Source organism: Sorex araneus, chromosome 3, assembly GCF_027595985.1.
Source record: "Sorex araneus isolate mSorAra2 chromosome 3, mSorAra2.pri, whole genome shotgun sequence".
Taxonomy (NCBI): domain Eukaryota; kingdom Metazoa; phylum Chordata; class Mammalia; order Eulipotyphla; family Soricidae; genus Sorex; species Sorex araneus.
The window spans coordinates 120058908-120075273 of record NC_073304.1 but is presented as its reverse complement, the minus strand read 5'-3'; the positions used below and the strand labels follow the sequence as shown (position 1 = coordinate 120075273).

The window sequence follows — 16366 nt, the reverse complement described above, 5'->3', positions numbered from 1 at the left end:
AAGAGAAGGCTTGGAGCAGGGGATAAGGACTTTAAACAGCTGATGATTTTACCCGGACCTCATTCAGCGACACTTGTTTCAGGCTTCACAGAAAACCTCTAGCCTGTTGCGTCCCAGTGCTTTGTGTAAGTGGGGTCAGTGAGAAGACCGTGAGTCCATCTGAGCTGGTGGGGGTTGAGTAGCGCGGCCAAGCGTGAATTCATGGGCTGAGGTGAGAGATCAGAGTAGAGGCTCAGAAGCACAGGCCAGGACATTGTAAGTCTTTGATGCCTTCCTGCCTTGCAACCCGACAATCCTACATTTCCAGAGAAATTTCCCCAATTCTCAAGACATTGCACTTTTAAAGTCAAAGCCATCCTCCCTCAATCTGAAAGCACAGACGCTCCACCTGCCTCCGGGGCCCATCAGGCAGAGCCTTCGAGCATCCGTTCATTCCCTCCCTCCTCTTGCCCGTTGCCTGCTTGCTAACGCTCGTGCTTCCCAGTGAGGGCTATCTCTCAGGGGCAGAGCATGGCCGGTGAGAGAGCACAGGTTTCAGAATCAGACCCTGCTGCTGACAGCTGACCTGAAACAAGTCACTTCACCTTTCTGAGTGTTAATTTATTCATCTCTAAGAGCAGACGTATCCTAATCCCTTCCTGCCTGTGGCTTCTGGGAGAATCAGAGTTCACAGGGAAAGTGGTAGAACAGTTCATGCGGTGCTCACCGTCAGCCAGTACCCAGCCCCCGTCTCCGCGCCCGGGGCGGTCTCAATCATGGACCCTAAGCAGGCTGCAGCTTCCAGCCCTCAGCTATGACCAGTGGCCTAGACTGAAGAAGTGGCAGAGACAGAGACCCTTCCTCAGCCTGTCCCAACTGCCCCCCGCCCTTCAGTGCTCTGCAACCTAAACCGATCAAGTAAGTACCTTGTACCTGATGCCTGTGGGGGGGGGCAGGGTGGTGTATTAAAAAGGTTCCATGTCTCAGAATAAATGACCCCAAGCACAGACCTACTGGTGAAAGGAGAGGGGAGTGCCCCCCCTACTGGGCAAAGAACAGTTTAATAGGCTCCTTGTGGTAGGCCAGAATGAGCTTTGTGGTAGACGGGTGGGGGAAGGGCTGCTTCTTGGCCTGGGTGCTCAGCTTTCTGCCTTTTCCTCTGCCCCGTGATGCAAATGCATCCTTAGGACTTGTGCCTTCCCAAGACGCCCTGGGAGAAAGGAGACAGGGGACAGGAGAGGGTGAGGGAGGCCACCCTCCGGCCCTCCTCCTCTCCGCCAGGGGCTGCCCCTGCCCTCAGCCAGGCTTCCTGGCCGAGTCTAGTGGGGGAGATGAATGTCCATCTGGGACTTCTGTCCCTGCTCTGACGAGACCTCAGCCCTGGCCGGGCTGAGTCTCTGGGCTGATATAGCAGTCCCTGCCCCAGTCTCCGCCATCCCAGTGCTCGCCCACCCCACAGTCCACTCTCCACCCGGCAGTCAGAGGCGTGCCCCATGCTCATAACCATCCAGTGCACCCCCGGTGCCCTGCAGGAGACCATAAACCCAGCTGTTCCCCACAGGCCCCTGTGCAATGTTCCCTCGCATTCCCCACGTCTCTCCCTGCCCACCAGCCCCCCTGGCCAGCACGCAGAAGGGGACACACGGGGGTCCTCCCCCAGCAACCCACTCCACCTGGCAGACTCCATCTCTCCTGCCATCCAGCTCCAACAACCTGCCTCACCCTGCCCGCCCTCCCATTATTTCCTTTCTCTTAGTTCTCTGAGTTTTCTCTCGTGTGCGTGGCCCTGCTATAGGCGGCAGCTCCCCCCACGCTCCCGATGGCCACCGATATTATCTGTGCGTCTCTGCTAGGGCAAGCTCCACTACCCGTGTTGTCTCGGCTCCTCCCTCGTGAGCCCGAGTCTGGCACACAGAGTGGCTCAAGCAGCATTCGTGGGATCAGTGAGCACTGGAGGAGCAAGTGCACGGACAGGGTCAATGAGCACGTCCTTGAGCAGGGATTACACCCCCTGAAGGGTCCAGCCAGGGTGGACCTGGAAACCCCCTCTCCTCCCAAAGCACAACCCAGTGCGTGGATCTTACCTGCTCTCTCTCTTTGTTACGGCCGGTTCTTCTGGGATTGTCTGTGGTCAACAGGGGAGAGAAAGGTGGACGGGAGCCCCAGAGGAAGGGACTCGGGGGAGAGGCGAGAGTTCTCCTCCGGGAGAAGCACGAAGAATGACTCCCTTCCCTGCCTAGGAGGGCCTAGCAACTGGGAGTCCAGGGCCTGCCCTCCTGTCCCAGGAGTTGTAAGGGGGCTACGGGTGGGGGGCTTTATCAGTTCAGTTGCTGCTGCTTCCAAACTCCTTTAGCCCCCCACTTTCTTAACGAAGGGCCTTTGAAGGGGAAGATGCTCCTATCTCCTGTCAGCTTGGAACCGCCATGAGGCTTTCGCTATCTCTGAGGCTGTTTTCCCTCCTGCAGTGCCAGGAGAGGCCTTTAGCTGTGCTCACACTGAGAAGGGGCTTGCCCGAGCTTGCAGTGTCACCTCCTTCCTCCTCTGCCTCTCCTGGGCTCTCAAAGTGGGAAAGAAATCCAGGGCGAGGGCCAGGGCCAACCCCCCTCATCCAGTCCACCCCTGACCCAAGCACCCCCAGATTAAGTCCCTCCTGGCACCTTCCTGTCTCCCCTTTCTTCGACTCCATCAAACCCTCTTCCGCCCAGATTCTAGGTGGTCATCAGAAATACACCCCCACCCTCGCTGCTTCCTGCCAGGTTAGAAGCTCAAGGAATCTGCATCCTGAGAGAGGTCGTCTGAGCGGGCACTGGGTGCTGGGAAGGGGCTGGGCTGGGCCTGCATCCCCGCGCCTCTGCTCCCCCGCCCGATGATTCTGAACAGTCGCTCAACTGTTCTGAACCTTTGTTTCTCATCTGTGATGTGCAGGGAGCGCTGCTTCAGAGGTGGCGGAACGGACCAGGAGGACGGGAAACCTCACTTGTGGGGCCAGGGGGCTGTGGTGAACGCGGCCGGCTCCGGGTGCATGCAGACGCTCCCCATGACCTAGGAAGCCTGTCCCTAACTCAGGCCGTGGCAGGGCACTTGCGCCTGTTTTATATTGGCGCTCCATCCCCATTTCACCTTCCCAAAGGCCAAGAAGCTACTGGAAGCCTGGCTGAGGCTTATCTGACCCTGACGCCCTACAAATGGCACAGGTCATGCCCGGGGCAACCCCACAGCTGTAGCCAGGTTACAGTTAGGCAGTGGCCACCAGTGGTTCTGGGGACCCCAGGCCAGTGAGCAGCTGGAGTGGCAGGTGCCAGGTGTTCCCTCTGGTGGGAGAAGCTGGCTAAGGGTGAGGAAACAGCCCAGGGCACCGTGGAGGGGTACGGTGCCCACCTGTAGGATGGTAGCAAGCTTTTCTCCTTCTCTTGAGCTTCTTGCAGCTGGCTCAAGACTTGTGCTTCTGAAGTGGAGACTGAAGTCTGAGTCCGTAGCTGTCTCAGGGCCGTGCTCAGGAAACTGAATGCGAGATCTTTTTCTAGAAGCACAACAGGCAGAGTCCTGGCTCGCAGGGACGGGACAGGCAGCAGAGAGCACCCCCGGGAGACCCTGGCCCACAACAGCCTTCAGAACCCTCTCCCGCTCTGCTCCTCTGTCTCCTGGGGCGGTCCCCTCCGTGCTGACCCCGACCTACCCCACTCTCTCTCAACATACACACACACACGCCTGCATCCCTCGTCCGACACCCTCAATCCTACACATATCCTGTGGGCCTGAGGTGGTGCTGGGGGCCTTCTTTCTCCCCTTTCCTCACCTTCATCCCTCCCCCACTTTCCCACTCTCAAATCTGTTCTCTGGCTATTATCTATTCCCACTGACTGTCCCAGGGTCCTTGTGTGTGCGTGTGTGGGCATCCATGTGTGCTCTTATGTACTGAACATGTGTGTGCATGTGTGTGTATCTGTGTGTGCTCTTCTGTACTGAATGCATGCATGCACGTGTATGCGTGCATGTGTGCATTCATATGCACACTTGTGTTCTGTGTGCAACCATGTGTACCCTTATGTACTGAGTACGTGTGTGCATGTGTGTGCATCCATGTATGCTCTTGTGTACTGAGTGCATGTGTTGTGCACAGGTGCGCATCCACTTGTGCTCTTGTGTAATGTATGTATGCATGCATGTGTGTATTCATGCATGTGCATGTATGTACACACATGTGTATGTATGTGCATGTGCTCATGTTTGTGAGATTGTGCACTCAGGTGTGCATGTCCCAAGCTGGAGCTGGGCTGGGGCTGCCGGTGCTGTTCTTTGCGCTTCTCCCTCCTTGCCCAGAGCTGAGGTCAGCTCAGGGGATCTCTCCAGGGAGAGGGTCAGAGAAATCAAGGGCTTCGAGGGCTGCGAAGGGGGCACGTGGGGAGTGTCCTGCAGAGGGCTCCAGAAAGGAGCAGAGATCTGGGCAACATGTGAAGGGGGGAGATTTGGGGTCCTTGGAGCTGCCTCACCTCTTTGGGATGCGCCAAGGAGCCAGCCCTGGATAGACCTCAAGGAATCTGTCTGCAGGATCTGACACAGGAGCTCGAGGACCTGCAGGTGGGGACAGGCCGTCAGGGTGCCAGGACAGTTCCAGCAGCAGCACCAGAAGGACCCCTGGAGATGGGGCCAGGGCCATACTTGGCTAAACTGGGGGCTCATGTTGTTCCCACACCCCATCCAGGGGCCTTTGCACTGCACTTGATGCTTTTTCTTCCCACAGCCCCAGAGGAAGGTTCTTTGTCATCTCCCTGCAGGTGAGGAATCCGGGACCCCGAGAGAGGAGATTCCCGAGCTGGGAGATGGCAAAGAACTGAGCGTGAGAATCGGACAGGCGGATGCCACAGCTCTCACTGGGGGGTCAAGCCAGAGTTGGCCCGTGGCCCCTTGGAGACGCACTGGATCTCGAGTCCCTCCGTTCCTGGCGTAGAAAGTGCGGGGTCCCCATTGCCCCCCCTTGAGGTCCCAGAGCCTGGAGGCAGGGTCAGAGCAGCGTGCTGACCCCCGGGGCAGGCTGGCTCCGTGGACCGCCCGGCCTGCAGCTCCATCCATCTGCCCCACGTGTGCTCTTGCTTCCCAGCTGCCTCCTTGGCCTTTGCCATTTTGTGGATCTTTTCCTTCCATGTCCCCCAGTCAAGAAAAAGAAGGTCCAGTGCTGCCGTGGATGGGCTACTGGGCACCCCTAGGCCAGGTTCCTGGAGGTGGGTCAGTCTATGGTCGGCTGAAGTTGGGGCCGGTGGTAGGAGGGAGAGCCTGTGGTGCCCTGGGAAAGGGGGAGTCCCTCAGTGCCAGGCAGTCTGTCTTCCCAGGGCCTGGGGGGCTGGCAGTGCCCAGCAGCTCTGCCTCATCCTTGGCAGAGTGGACACTGGGCCTGGTCTCGCCCCAGGTGTATGCGTGCCGGGGTGCCCGCCCTCCCCCAAAGGGACCCGCCGCGCCCCTCCCCACCTGCCCCTGGGCCCTTCTCTCTCTCCCCATCCCACTTACCTGCCCTGTGCCCCCTCCCCAAGGAACCTGAGAACCTAATTCCAGGCAAGGTGAGGCCGCCCTATGGTGGAGAAAGTGCCGGGTTCTAGTCCTGCTGCTGCCGTGCGTCTCTGGGGCTCGGGACACAGGATGCCACTCAGCAGGGCCTCAGCCTCCCCTCAGTGGAATGGGGGTGCCGGGCCCTGTCTGCTCTACCCACGGCCCAGGTGGCTCGAGGCTCTAGAGGGATGGCGCACTCGCCAGTGTGGGGCCTTGGGGAAGGGGTCCGGGCGCTGGCTCCGTGTCCGGCCTCTCCTGGAGAATGGCACATTTTATGTTTTGGCTTGGGGGGGTCACACCAGTGTGTGCAGGGCTTACTCCTGGCCCTGCACTCAGGGATCACTTCTGGCAGTGCTCCAGGGACTCTGTGGGGTGCCAGGAATCGAACCCGGGTCAGCTGCCTGCAAGGTAAGCGCCCTCCCCACTGTGGTTTCTCTCTGGCCTCTAGAACAGATGTGTTTTAGCAGACATCTCTGATGCCCGAGTCGCCCTTGGTGAGTCCTGGATTCGCCCCGGGCCGAGGGGAAGCCTGGAGCTCAGAGAAGCTTTGCTTTCTGCGGTGGCCCAGGGCAGACTGTCCCAGGGCGGGCTGCCGCTGGACACGCTGGCCCCGGGCAGGCCGCAGGGTTGGCATCTCCCATAGGATGGAAGATCTACAAGGCATGGCCGTGACCGCTGCTGCTGCTGCTTCTGCCGCGTCATTTCCTTCACGAACACGTCAAGTGCTGCCGCCCAAGCGGCCTTTCTGGCTCTCAGGTGTGGCTGGGGCTCCCAGACTTACCTGGCCTGCTGTTCCCTTTCAGGAAACGTAATCACCAGTGCCCCACCAGCTGTGCTGGGAGCTGCTTCCCTGCCCCCAAGACGGCCCACCACAGGGAGGGGGCTGATGTCACCCCCTTTTGGACTCAGTGGAGTCTGCGTGGGACGGAGCCTCCAAGAGGGCAGGAGCAATAGCGGTGGGGAGGGCACTTGGCTTGCAGACGGTGGACCCGAGTTCGATCCCCGGCATCCCAGATGGTTCCCCCCTACCATGCCAGGAGTGATTCCTGCATGCAGAGCCAGGAGTAACCCCTGAGCGTTGGCCGGGTGTGTCCCTCAAACAAAACCAAAACCCAAAGAAAGAGAAAGCACTTGGGGAGGAAGGACATGGTGACAGAGGCCGTAGGCAGGCCGGCAGCCCCGCCGGGCTGGGTCCTCACCAGCAGATCCCGGTCCTCCAGGAAGAAGGCCTGCGAGCTGCCGTATCTACTCCAAGTGGGTTTGCCTGAGCGGAGGTGGCTGGTAGCTCTGGTGGGCGGGGGGATGAGCCTGCCCGTCTGTGCTGAGTATCTGGCCCCGTGCTCACGCTGGGCCTTCTCGGGCTAGAACAGAAGTAGCCAGAGGAGAGGGCAGTGGGGGAGGGGAGAGAGAAGGCCACAGTCAGCTCTGCTCCTAGAATCCCAGGTGGAAGTGTCGCAGGGGCCCGGGTATCTCTGGGCTAGGAGGGCAATGTGCTATCAGAGCCAAATCTCTTCCTCCTGAGGCAGTGCTGAGGTCCGGCTAATCCTTGTGACCCTCAGACACTGCCGGGCTGGCCCTCACTGCTGGCCTTGCTGACCTGTCAGAGTCTGAGAGCCATCTCCTGGGCCAAAGCCTCCACTGCCTGCCCTAGTGCCCACCTGAGCTGCCCAGCCCGCCCCTCTGGAGCTGGTACCTTTGCGTGGCCCTGGGAAGCCATTCTCAGTCAGGCCGGTGGCACTAGGCCCAAAGACCCCCCCTGCGCGGCTACAGTGAAGGAGTGGGGCTTTGGCACCCATTTTACAGGTAATAAAACTGAGCCCCAGACTGCTTAGTTGAGGGGCCTTGAGTGGCACTGAACTTGCTGTAGAGCAGGTATTAGGCTCTGCAGCCCAAGACTCTACACTGTAGGGTCAGGTGTTGGTTCTGGTTAGGCACCCCCCGCCTCCCCCTCACCCCACGCCCCGGCTTCCCCACCAACTCAAGGGCCCGGCTAAGGCTAAGGCCCATGCCTCTGCTCTTGGCCCACCTCTTTCTCCTTCCTGTCCCTTGGCTCACTCTCTGTGGTGAAGGCGGCCAGCCGGGCGGACAGCTGCTTCAGCTCCTTCTTCCAGGCCTCTGGCAGGAGGGGACAAGGGCCTGCCCATTGATTTCTGCTCCCCCCCACCCACCACCCCGCAGTGCTGGGTGGTGGGTTTCTTCTCTCCATCTTACAGGGAAGGGAGGGTGTTGGGGAGGGGAGGTGCGCGCTGCTTCTGGCTCTGTGTTCAGGGGTCACTCCTGGGGGGTGCTCAGGGTGGGGCGGGGAGACCATGTTATGCCGGGGGTCGAACTGGGGTCAGACAGGCCAGGCTCTGTCCCCACCTCCCCCTCCCCCCTGTGAGGGCGGGAGCAGGTGTCCCGCTGGGCGGGGTGTTAGCTCCTATCCTAGCCTGTCTGCCAGCCCCTGCAGACAGGACAGCTGCAGAGCGGTCGGCTCCTGTGCTGACGTGTGTGGCTTTATCTGCTTCTCCCCCTTGGGGAACTGGAAGCCAGCAGGCCTGTGTGCACAGGTGGGCTGCGGCAGGGTCTACACCACTGGGCCTTTGGCAGCAGACCTTCCAAAGCTCCTTTCCATGCTTACCTGGCCTCTCCCCCCGCCCCCGACACACACCTGTGCACTGGCCTCATCCCCCTGAGGAATGATTCCGCAGAGGCCTCTGGAATCCCACGCTAGCCCCATCTCTGGCTGACTATCCTGATGGACTGGTTTCTGAGCACACACATGACGAAACAGTTCCAATGTCCTCTGCATCTGGTGCAGCAAGTTACATGACCGCCAGTCATGTGACTCCAACCCCCTTTCTCTGTCTTGGCCTGTTGTCCAGGCAGGAAGTTTCTGGGGGAAGGACTCGCCCCTTTCCCAGCCCTAAATCAGTGCTCCAAGGCCGCATCCCCTGTGGAGATACAGAAACTGCGGCCTTGTAAGACTGACAGGAGCGGGCAGTGTCAAGGGAAAGGTGGGCCCCCTCAGGAAAGGAGATACTTCAAGAGCTGTGGAAGGTGCCAGAGCGACAGTGCAGTGTGGAGGGTGCTGGCCTTGCACGTAGCTGACTCAGGTTCAATCCCTGGCATTTCATACTGTCCTACCAGGAGCCCACCAGGAGTGATCCCTGAGTGCAGAGCCAGGAGTACACACTGAGCACCGCTGGGTGTGGCCCCAAAGCCTGGCCCCCACCCAAAGGCAACAAGAGATGATGAGAGGAGGAGCTGGAGCCATAGCACAGCGGGTAGGGCGTTTGCCTTGCACGCAGCTGACCCAGGTTCGATTTCCAGCATCCCATACGGTCCCCTGAGCACTGCCAGGGATAATTCCTGAGTGGAGAGCCAGGAGTAACCCCTGAGCATTGCTGGGTGTGACCCAACAAGAAAAAAAAAATGATGAGAGGAGCACAGAGAGCCGACTCCTTCCCACACCACAAATCTCGCAACAGTCTCTGGCCTGCATGGAAAGCCCCAGAAAACCCTTAAACCCAACTCTGCTGAGACAGCCAGTGCCCGTCCCCATTCTGGGCTCACCCACATTTCCCGTGGGGACATGCCATCCCTTTATTCTATTTTATGGGGTACTCCTCTCGGGGAGCCTTTGTTCTCTGTCAAACGCATGATTTCATGATTTTTCTTTCTCTCTTTCCCTCCCCCCAATATTTCCCTGAACAAAACTATTTCTCTTCACTACTTGACTCCTACAGAATTTCTTTCCTGGGAGGGCAGCGGAGGACTCTGGGTGGAGGTAGGAACTCTCTCCTCTCTCCCTCTGGTACCAGGTCCCTCACTCCGGCCTGTGGCCACGGCTCTGGGGGCCAGACCCACGCTTTGCAGGTTAAATGGCCCCTGGATGCAGTCCAAGGCTGCCCGTGGAGCCAGTGTATTGCTGTGTCCACACCCTGCAGTGCTCGTGGCTGACTTTACCGGTCCCCACCCACCCGGCATGTCCCTGGGGGTGTCAAGCAAGCAGGCAGGGCTCCCTATGGAGGTCTCTCCGCCCCACACTCTCCACTGCTCACACAGAATCTTCGCTTTTCCTCAGATCCAAGCAGGTGGCGGCCAATTCTGGGGGCCCCGGGGAGGGGTGGGGGTGGGGAATAACACAGATGTGGCCGCCAAAGAAAATGAATCTCCCGTTTCCTTCTCAGACACCCACCCCCAAGGGGCCTTTTTCCTGCCCCGGGTGGAGGGAGGCGGCCCACATACTCACCAGAATAAAGCAGGGGCTCCCGATTGGACTGTGGGTCTCCAATGGGGACAGAGACTTGGGGCATCTTCAGACAGCAGCCCAGCAGCGAGCTGTGGGGCAGGTGGGCTGGAGAGAACTCGGCCCTGACCGTACACACGCGGTTCCCAGTGAGATCTGGGAAGGGTGAGAGGACAGGGAAGGGAGGTTTAGGGGGACCCCGTGGACATCAGGCTGCTGGGAGGGGCAGGTGGCAGGAGACCCAGGGGGTGGGCTGGGCGGGAGAGCAGTGGCTCTTGTTCCCATCACCCAGCCCTCTGATACCCTCTCGGCAGCCTCCTTCCCAGGAGAGGGGAGGGCATGCTCAGTCACAGTGGGGGTCTGGACCCCCGCCCCCAGCTCCTTCCTGTGACCCAGGTGCGAATTGGAGTGTGAGCATAGCGGTGAGGGCTGTGGCCTGGGGACTCTGGGAAACAGTCTGTGATGCAAGGTCCTGGCTTGGCTGTGGAGAAAACGAGGCTCCCGGCGGAGAGACAGTGCAGGAGGGGGATGGACTATCTCGCCGGAGTGTGGCCAGCCCTGGTCTATACACATTTGGGCCCTAGTGCTCCGCCAGCGGTCATTCCTGAGCACCACTGGGTGTGCCCCCCTCCCCAAAAAAGTCCTCAAGTCCAACTATAAGCCACATTTCCTGGCCCCTGGCCAGGCCTGAGGGCCACAGTCAGGGAATTCAGGGTTCCATCCCTGGGACCGCAGCCGCGTCCCGGTGCAGCCAGGAGAGACCCGCATACCGCCAGCCTATCGGGGCAGGTGGAGGGGGCGGACGTCTCACACCTGGGGAGCCTCTCACTGAAGGACTGGATGATAACTTTGTTGTTGTTAGTTTTGGGGGCCACACCTGGCGGTGCTCAGGGTTTACTCCAGGCTCTGTGCCCTCAGGGAGCACACCTGGTATTGCTTGGTGGGGGTGGGGGAGGGGGGTAAGCATTCCCGGGGGTCAAACCAGGGTCACAGTCAAATTCCTCCCACGCTGTGGTGTCTCTGCAGCCCCTTGTGCTCCATTTCTACTCAAGGTCGGCTACACCCTCCGTGTATCCCCAGGACAGGGCCACCAACTTCCCCCACCTCTTCCTTGGCCCAGTGACCAGCCAGAGGGACCCACTGACGACTCGTTTTATTTCTCTGTCTTCCTGTGGCTCCCATCTGAGTTGGGGAGACTGTTTCATGGGGGACCCTCTGGGACCCCCACTACCTGCCTGCTGCATCTCCTTTAAAAATTTTGTTTATTTATTATTTGCTTTTGGGGTCACACCCAGCGATGCTCAGGGGTTCCTCCTGGCTCTGCACTCAGGAATTACTCCTGGCAGTGCTCAGGGGACCCTATGGGATGCCACGGATTGAACCTGGGTCGGCTGCATAAAAGGCAAACGCCCTCCCCGCTGTGCTATTGCTCTGGCCCCCTTTTATTTTTTTTGGGGGGGTCACACCCACCGATGCTCAGGGCTTACCCCTGACTCTGCAGTCAGGAATCACTCCTGGCGGGGCTTGGGGGGCCCTACGGGATGCCGGGGATCACAGCTAGGTCTCCCCCCGTGAGGCAAGTGCCTTCCCTGCTGTACTTCCGCTCCAGCAGATCCTTCTCGCTTCTGACTCTGCTCTGGCCACCCTGGGCTCCCTGCTGTGGCTGCATCAGAGACAGGGCACTCGTGTCCCTGCTGATGGCCCTGCCTGGGGCATCTTCCCGAGACCCACATGACCCATGTGGTGCTCAGGGTACGACCCCGCCTCCCTGCCATGCTGCGGGTCAGCCTCCCCTCCCTGTCTGGGCTCTCTCCACACTCGGGCTCCGGGCTGCTCTGTCCAGGGACTGTCTGTCACACGCCCAGGGCCTCCAAACGTACTGACGGGTCAATCCACACTCAGTAGCTTTTGGCACGAGATGAGTGGATGAGGTGACCTGAATCCGAGCCTAGAACGCAGCTCTGGGCCAACTCGCCCTCCCTCCCTTTCCTAGTCTGTGAAACAGGAGCACGGAGGAGTCCGGGCCCGTGCTTCTCTCCACCCTCCTCCTCGCACTCCCCTCCTCTCCGGGCCTTGACCTGGAAGCAGGGGCCAGACCCCTCCACTCCCCAGTACCCGTCCCCGCCCAGTGGCCCCCGGCCCCGCCAGCCCTACCTCGGATGTGCCCCACGTGCTGTGGGTGCGGGTGGTGCCGGGAGAAGAAGGAGTGATGGCTGAGGCTGCCGAAGCGGCAGGAGCTCGAGGAGTTGGTCCTGGGGCTCTCTTTGTGGATTCGCGTAAAATTCGAGGTCCCGGGAGTCACCAGGTCTGTACTCGGCCTGACGTCCCTGTGGCTTCGGGGCCTGGGCTCTGGTTTCTTTTCAGACTTTGGCGCAACACTGGGACTGCAGGAGAGGGCCAAGGAGAGGGTGGGGCTTCCTGGCAGTGGTGCGCCCGAACTCAGAGCTCAGTGCTCACCAGTCCATTGTTGGATATGCCAGGGCTCCCCCACCACCCCAAGACACCCAAGCCGGGCCTCTGCCAGAGTCCTGTCCCCCTGGGCGCCCTCCGGTCCCAGGGAACCTTAATCTTCCCGAAATACCTTAGCAGAGGGCTAGGATCCACTCATGAGCGCTCAGATGGAGTCCCCGGGTCCCCACTTTTCTCCCAGAAACCCTCTTATGCCAGAAAGAGAAGCCAGAGACCCACCTGGTCACGCAAACAGCTGGTACGGAGCAAAGGCATGTTATATAAACCTCCCAGGCCAGGGGGCTGGCCCCACCCAGGAGAGGCCAGCTCTGGGTACGCCCCACCTGCCATACCCACCCCCCGACTTTAAGGTTGCTTTGGCACAGACCCAGCATCTGGGGCCAACGCTGGCGCCGAGGCCAGAACACTCCAGCAAGCACCTTCCCTGCGGTGGGGCCCCTTTGGGGGAGCAGAGTGGCGGGTAGCTGTCGGGGGGACGCTAAAGGGACGCTACAGGCTTTCCCCCACTTGGTTTCACTAGACACCCACCCTCTCGGGTTCTCTGCCCCCACCTGCACCTGCGGGTGGATGCTGGGCCTCCGCCCCCGGAGGAAGCTCCAGCAAATGTCCCCCTCCGCTGCTCTCTCATCCGGAGCCCGGAGGGACCACCTGCCTGCTCGCTGTTTGCGTCCTTCTCCCGGTGGCCCTGGCTGTCAGGGACCCCTCTGGAGAATAGGCGGACTCTGGATATCCTAAGCAGGATGTTCTCCCCCTGGACCCTCTGGGAATCTTGCTGATCAGGTCCCTGGGTGTCCTGTTTCATCCCGGATTTGCTTCTAAAGAATCTGAGACTTAAAGAAATAAAGCGAAGGGGCTGGAGCAGTAGCACAGTGGGTAGGGCGTTTGCCTTGCACGAAGCTGACCCGGGTTCGATTCCCAGCATCCCATATCGTCCTCTGAGCACTGCCAAGGGTGATTCCTGAGTGCAGAGCCAGGAGTAACCCCTGTGCATTGCCAGGTGTGACCCATAAAGCAAAAAAAGAAGAAATAAAGAGAGTGAACCTTCTAGAAAGATGGCCGTTCCCTGGCCTTCACTTCCCCCAGAGCGCTCCAGCTCTGGAGGCCTCAGGTCTCCGTGTGCCCCGCGTCCACCCCCTGCCCCAGGAATGGCCCTCCTGCAGCCAGAGCCTGCTCAGAACCCGCAGGGAGCCTGGCTGACGGCAGTGGGAGGCGAGGCAGGACCCGGGGGCTCCTGGCAGCTTGTCTTCCTCCCATCCCTGCCCCTCAGAGGGCCGGGGGACATTGGTGCTTTACCTCATGGGGAGATGTTCCGACAATTGCGTGTCCACTTCTGTGGTCATTGTGGCTTGTGCAGGGTGGGAGACGGCCAGTTGGAACTGCGGGAGACTGCTGGGAGTGCAAACCAGGACACACTTTGGTGGGGCAGGGATAAGGTGAAAATACTTCCTCTCTTTGAAGGGTATTTTTTTTTTTCCCAGCCACCTTCTTTAACAATTTCTCTCCAAGAGTTATAGAGGCACTCTTGCACTCGAGAGACTGGGGCGTGCAGAATCACACGCTCCATTGCTCCAGTGAGGGAAGCATTGCAGCGCCAAACTCAGTGGCCGGAGAAGGGTATAAGAGATGGTGGCCCGTGGGGAGAAGCCCACGTGGTCTTAAACCAAAGTGGAGCTGTAAAGTAGCTGTGAAAGAATCAAGAAAGCAAGTTCCAGAAGGGCCAAAGCCTGAGATGCTTTTGAGCAATGAGGTTTCAGAGCAAGCAAAATGGTCATTGTGCACGAGAACACAAAGGCGAACACAAAATGTAGCTGAGGGGTGATTCTCAGAATTGACCGACTCTCAGAGAGAAGTTGGGAAGGCGGTAGTTAGTGGAGGCATGCTCGTCCCTGGCTTAAGGAAATGGTTATGATAATATTTAAACATAAAAATAGATTTACAATTGTTTAAACTTAAAAATATGTATAGAGGACCCCCGAGAGAGAGAGAGAGAGAGAGAGAGAGAGAGAGAGAGAGAGAGAGAGAGAGAGAGAGAGAGAGAGAGAGAGAGAGAGAGAGAGAGAGAGAGAGAGAGTGTGCAGGGCATGTGTGTGGCTGACCCAGGTTCAATCCTGGCACTGCATATAGTCAGTCCCCGAGCACTGCCAGGATTGATCCCTGAGGACAGAGCAAGAGTAAACCCTGAGCACTGTAAGTATGATCCCTCCAACCCCCCCAAATAACTTATAAGAGATGTAAAATGGTCATAATATTTAAAGTGTTCATTATATAGGTCTAAATTATTATTCTACTGTGAGGGGCCTGGGGCTTACTCCTGGCTCTGCACTCAGGTGGGATCATTCTAAAGGGTGCTCGGGGGACCACACGCATGCCCGGGTGATGATGGGGACCATATGCAGTTCCCCGTCTGTCCCCAGGACGGCCACACGTAAGGCAAGAGATTTGAGCCCTGGTATGATCTCTCCAGTTCTCGTTATATTTTAAACAAACTAACTCAATGAAATGAATTGATGTCAAATCTGTGATTAATCTAAATATGAACCTGCATATCTATCGATCTATTTCTCTATCAATCTATCCATTTTTATTGACTAGCTAAAATGCTGGAGTCACAGCAAAGGTAAAAGCTTAAGCCAGGAAGTCAGTAAATTCTGAGATTTAACCCTCTGAGTAACAGTCTCCATGGACCCCAGAGAGCCCCCAAGATCAGGATTGTTTTGGTTTGTTCACTTTAGGGGCCTTACATGGCCATGCTCGGGGCTTCCTTCTGGATCTGCACTCAAGGATTACTCCTGGCAGGGCTCAGGGGTTCTGGAATCGAACCCGGGCCAGCTGTGTGCAAAACAAGCGCTTTACTCCCTCCTACCTCTCCAGCTGCTGGAGAAAGGGGCCTTTGGCAGCCCTAACCTGCCTGCCTTCAGGGAAGATCATCTCGGCACCGGGGATGGGAGTGTGTGTGCGCCCCCTCTGACCACACTCAGAAGCGCATCCTTAGGCCAGTGCTGAGAGGCGCCACACTGCGCACAGGTGTGTGAGGGTGAGACGGAGGCCGACAGTTTCACCCCATCCTGGTGTCCACTTATAAATAGGACACCTGCCCCTCTAACTTGATCTCGGCCACTGATAGGTCTCACGCCACACTGCTGGAGCGATGCCCAGAAGGATCCTAGCCGGCCAGAGCGGGACAGGTTGGACCCCAGGACATCTGGCCCTGCCAAACTTCTCTCTACCCCCGGGCCCCAGGCCAGACTGGCACAGATGGGGTTTGAATGCGCACAACAACCCAGAGACTAAATGTCCCGTTCCCCAGTCTGGCTCCTCTGTCCCCTGACCCCACTCTGGACTCACCAGGACAAGGGTCCACTAGAGACAGAGGGTGGGAGTCCCGCTGCCCGAGCAGGAAGGAGCAGCAGAGCACGGGGCTGCCATGGACCCTCTGTCGGCCGGAAGGAAGCCTGTCGGCTTTGTGACTGCATGTGCCAACGGTTGCTAGGTGACGCCTGCCCCACGGCTCTGGAACCATCACTCAGCCCTCCTCTCCTCTTACTTGTCCTGGAGGGCAGTCACCCCTTCCCCAGCTCCCCCTCCTCCAAGCGCCCCCCCTTCTGCTTGTACCCAGAACTTTCAATGGACAAGCAGCGGGGCGGGGGGGGGGAATGAATCTGGGTCTGGTCTCTGCTCCCTCAGCGCCAGGCAGAGAGGGAAAGACGGGCAAAGAAAACTGGGGCCACTGGGTCTCCACTTGGCCAGACCAGCTGTGTCCGTGCAGGGTCTTGCTCCCCACAGCCTGGTTCTGCGATGGATTTGTGGGAAACTGTCTGTGAGACGGGAAGGAGGAGGCCTTGGCTGGGGAGTTGGCGGGGATGGCAGGCCTTGGATTCTCAGTGGGTTGGGAGTTTCAGCCCGGTGCTACCTAGATGCGTCTTCTTGGGTAAGCTTCCTGGACCATTCTGGGGATTCTCGACAGGGATAAGACTGCCGGCTTTCGATCCCAGTTCTGCTCCTTACTGTGTGACCTCACACAACTTAGCTGACGTCTCTGAGCCTCAGTCCCTGTACCTCTGCAGTGGAGACCATACTTGTCCTTATTCTCACAGGGTCATTGGCAAGACTGAGTGTCTTTAGAACAGAACCTGGCACCAAGGGTGG

General features: G+C 58.9%; 1 protein-coding gene across 1 annotated transcript; it reads right to left on the bottom strand.

The window, feature by feature from the left end:
• Positions 1-1020: 1020 nt before the first annotated feature.
• TBATA (thymus, brain and testes associated) lies at positions 1021-13560 on the bottom strand. Its single transcript, XM_004615424.1, has 9 exons — positions 13514-13560; positions 11906-12135; positions 9755-9907; positions 7547-7635; positions 7379-7381; positions 6720-6881; positions 4470-4551; positions 3358-3499; positions 1021-1189 (listed from the first exon to the last, which is right to left on the bottom strand). The coding sequence occupies exons 1-9, from the start codon at positions 13558-13560 to the stop codon at positions 1021-1023; spliced, it is 1077 nt and encodes a 358-aa protein (XP_004615481.1).
• Between the last annotated feature and the right edge of the window lie 2806 nt (positions 13561-16366).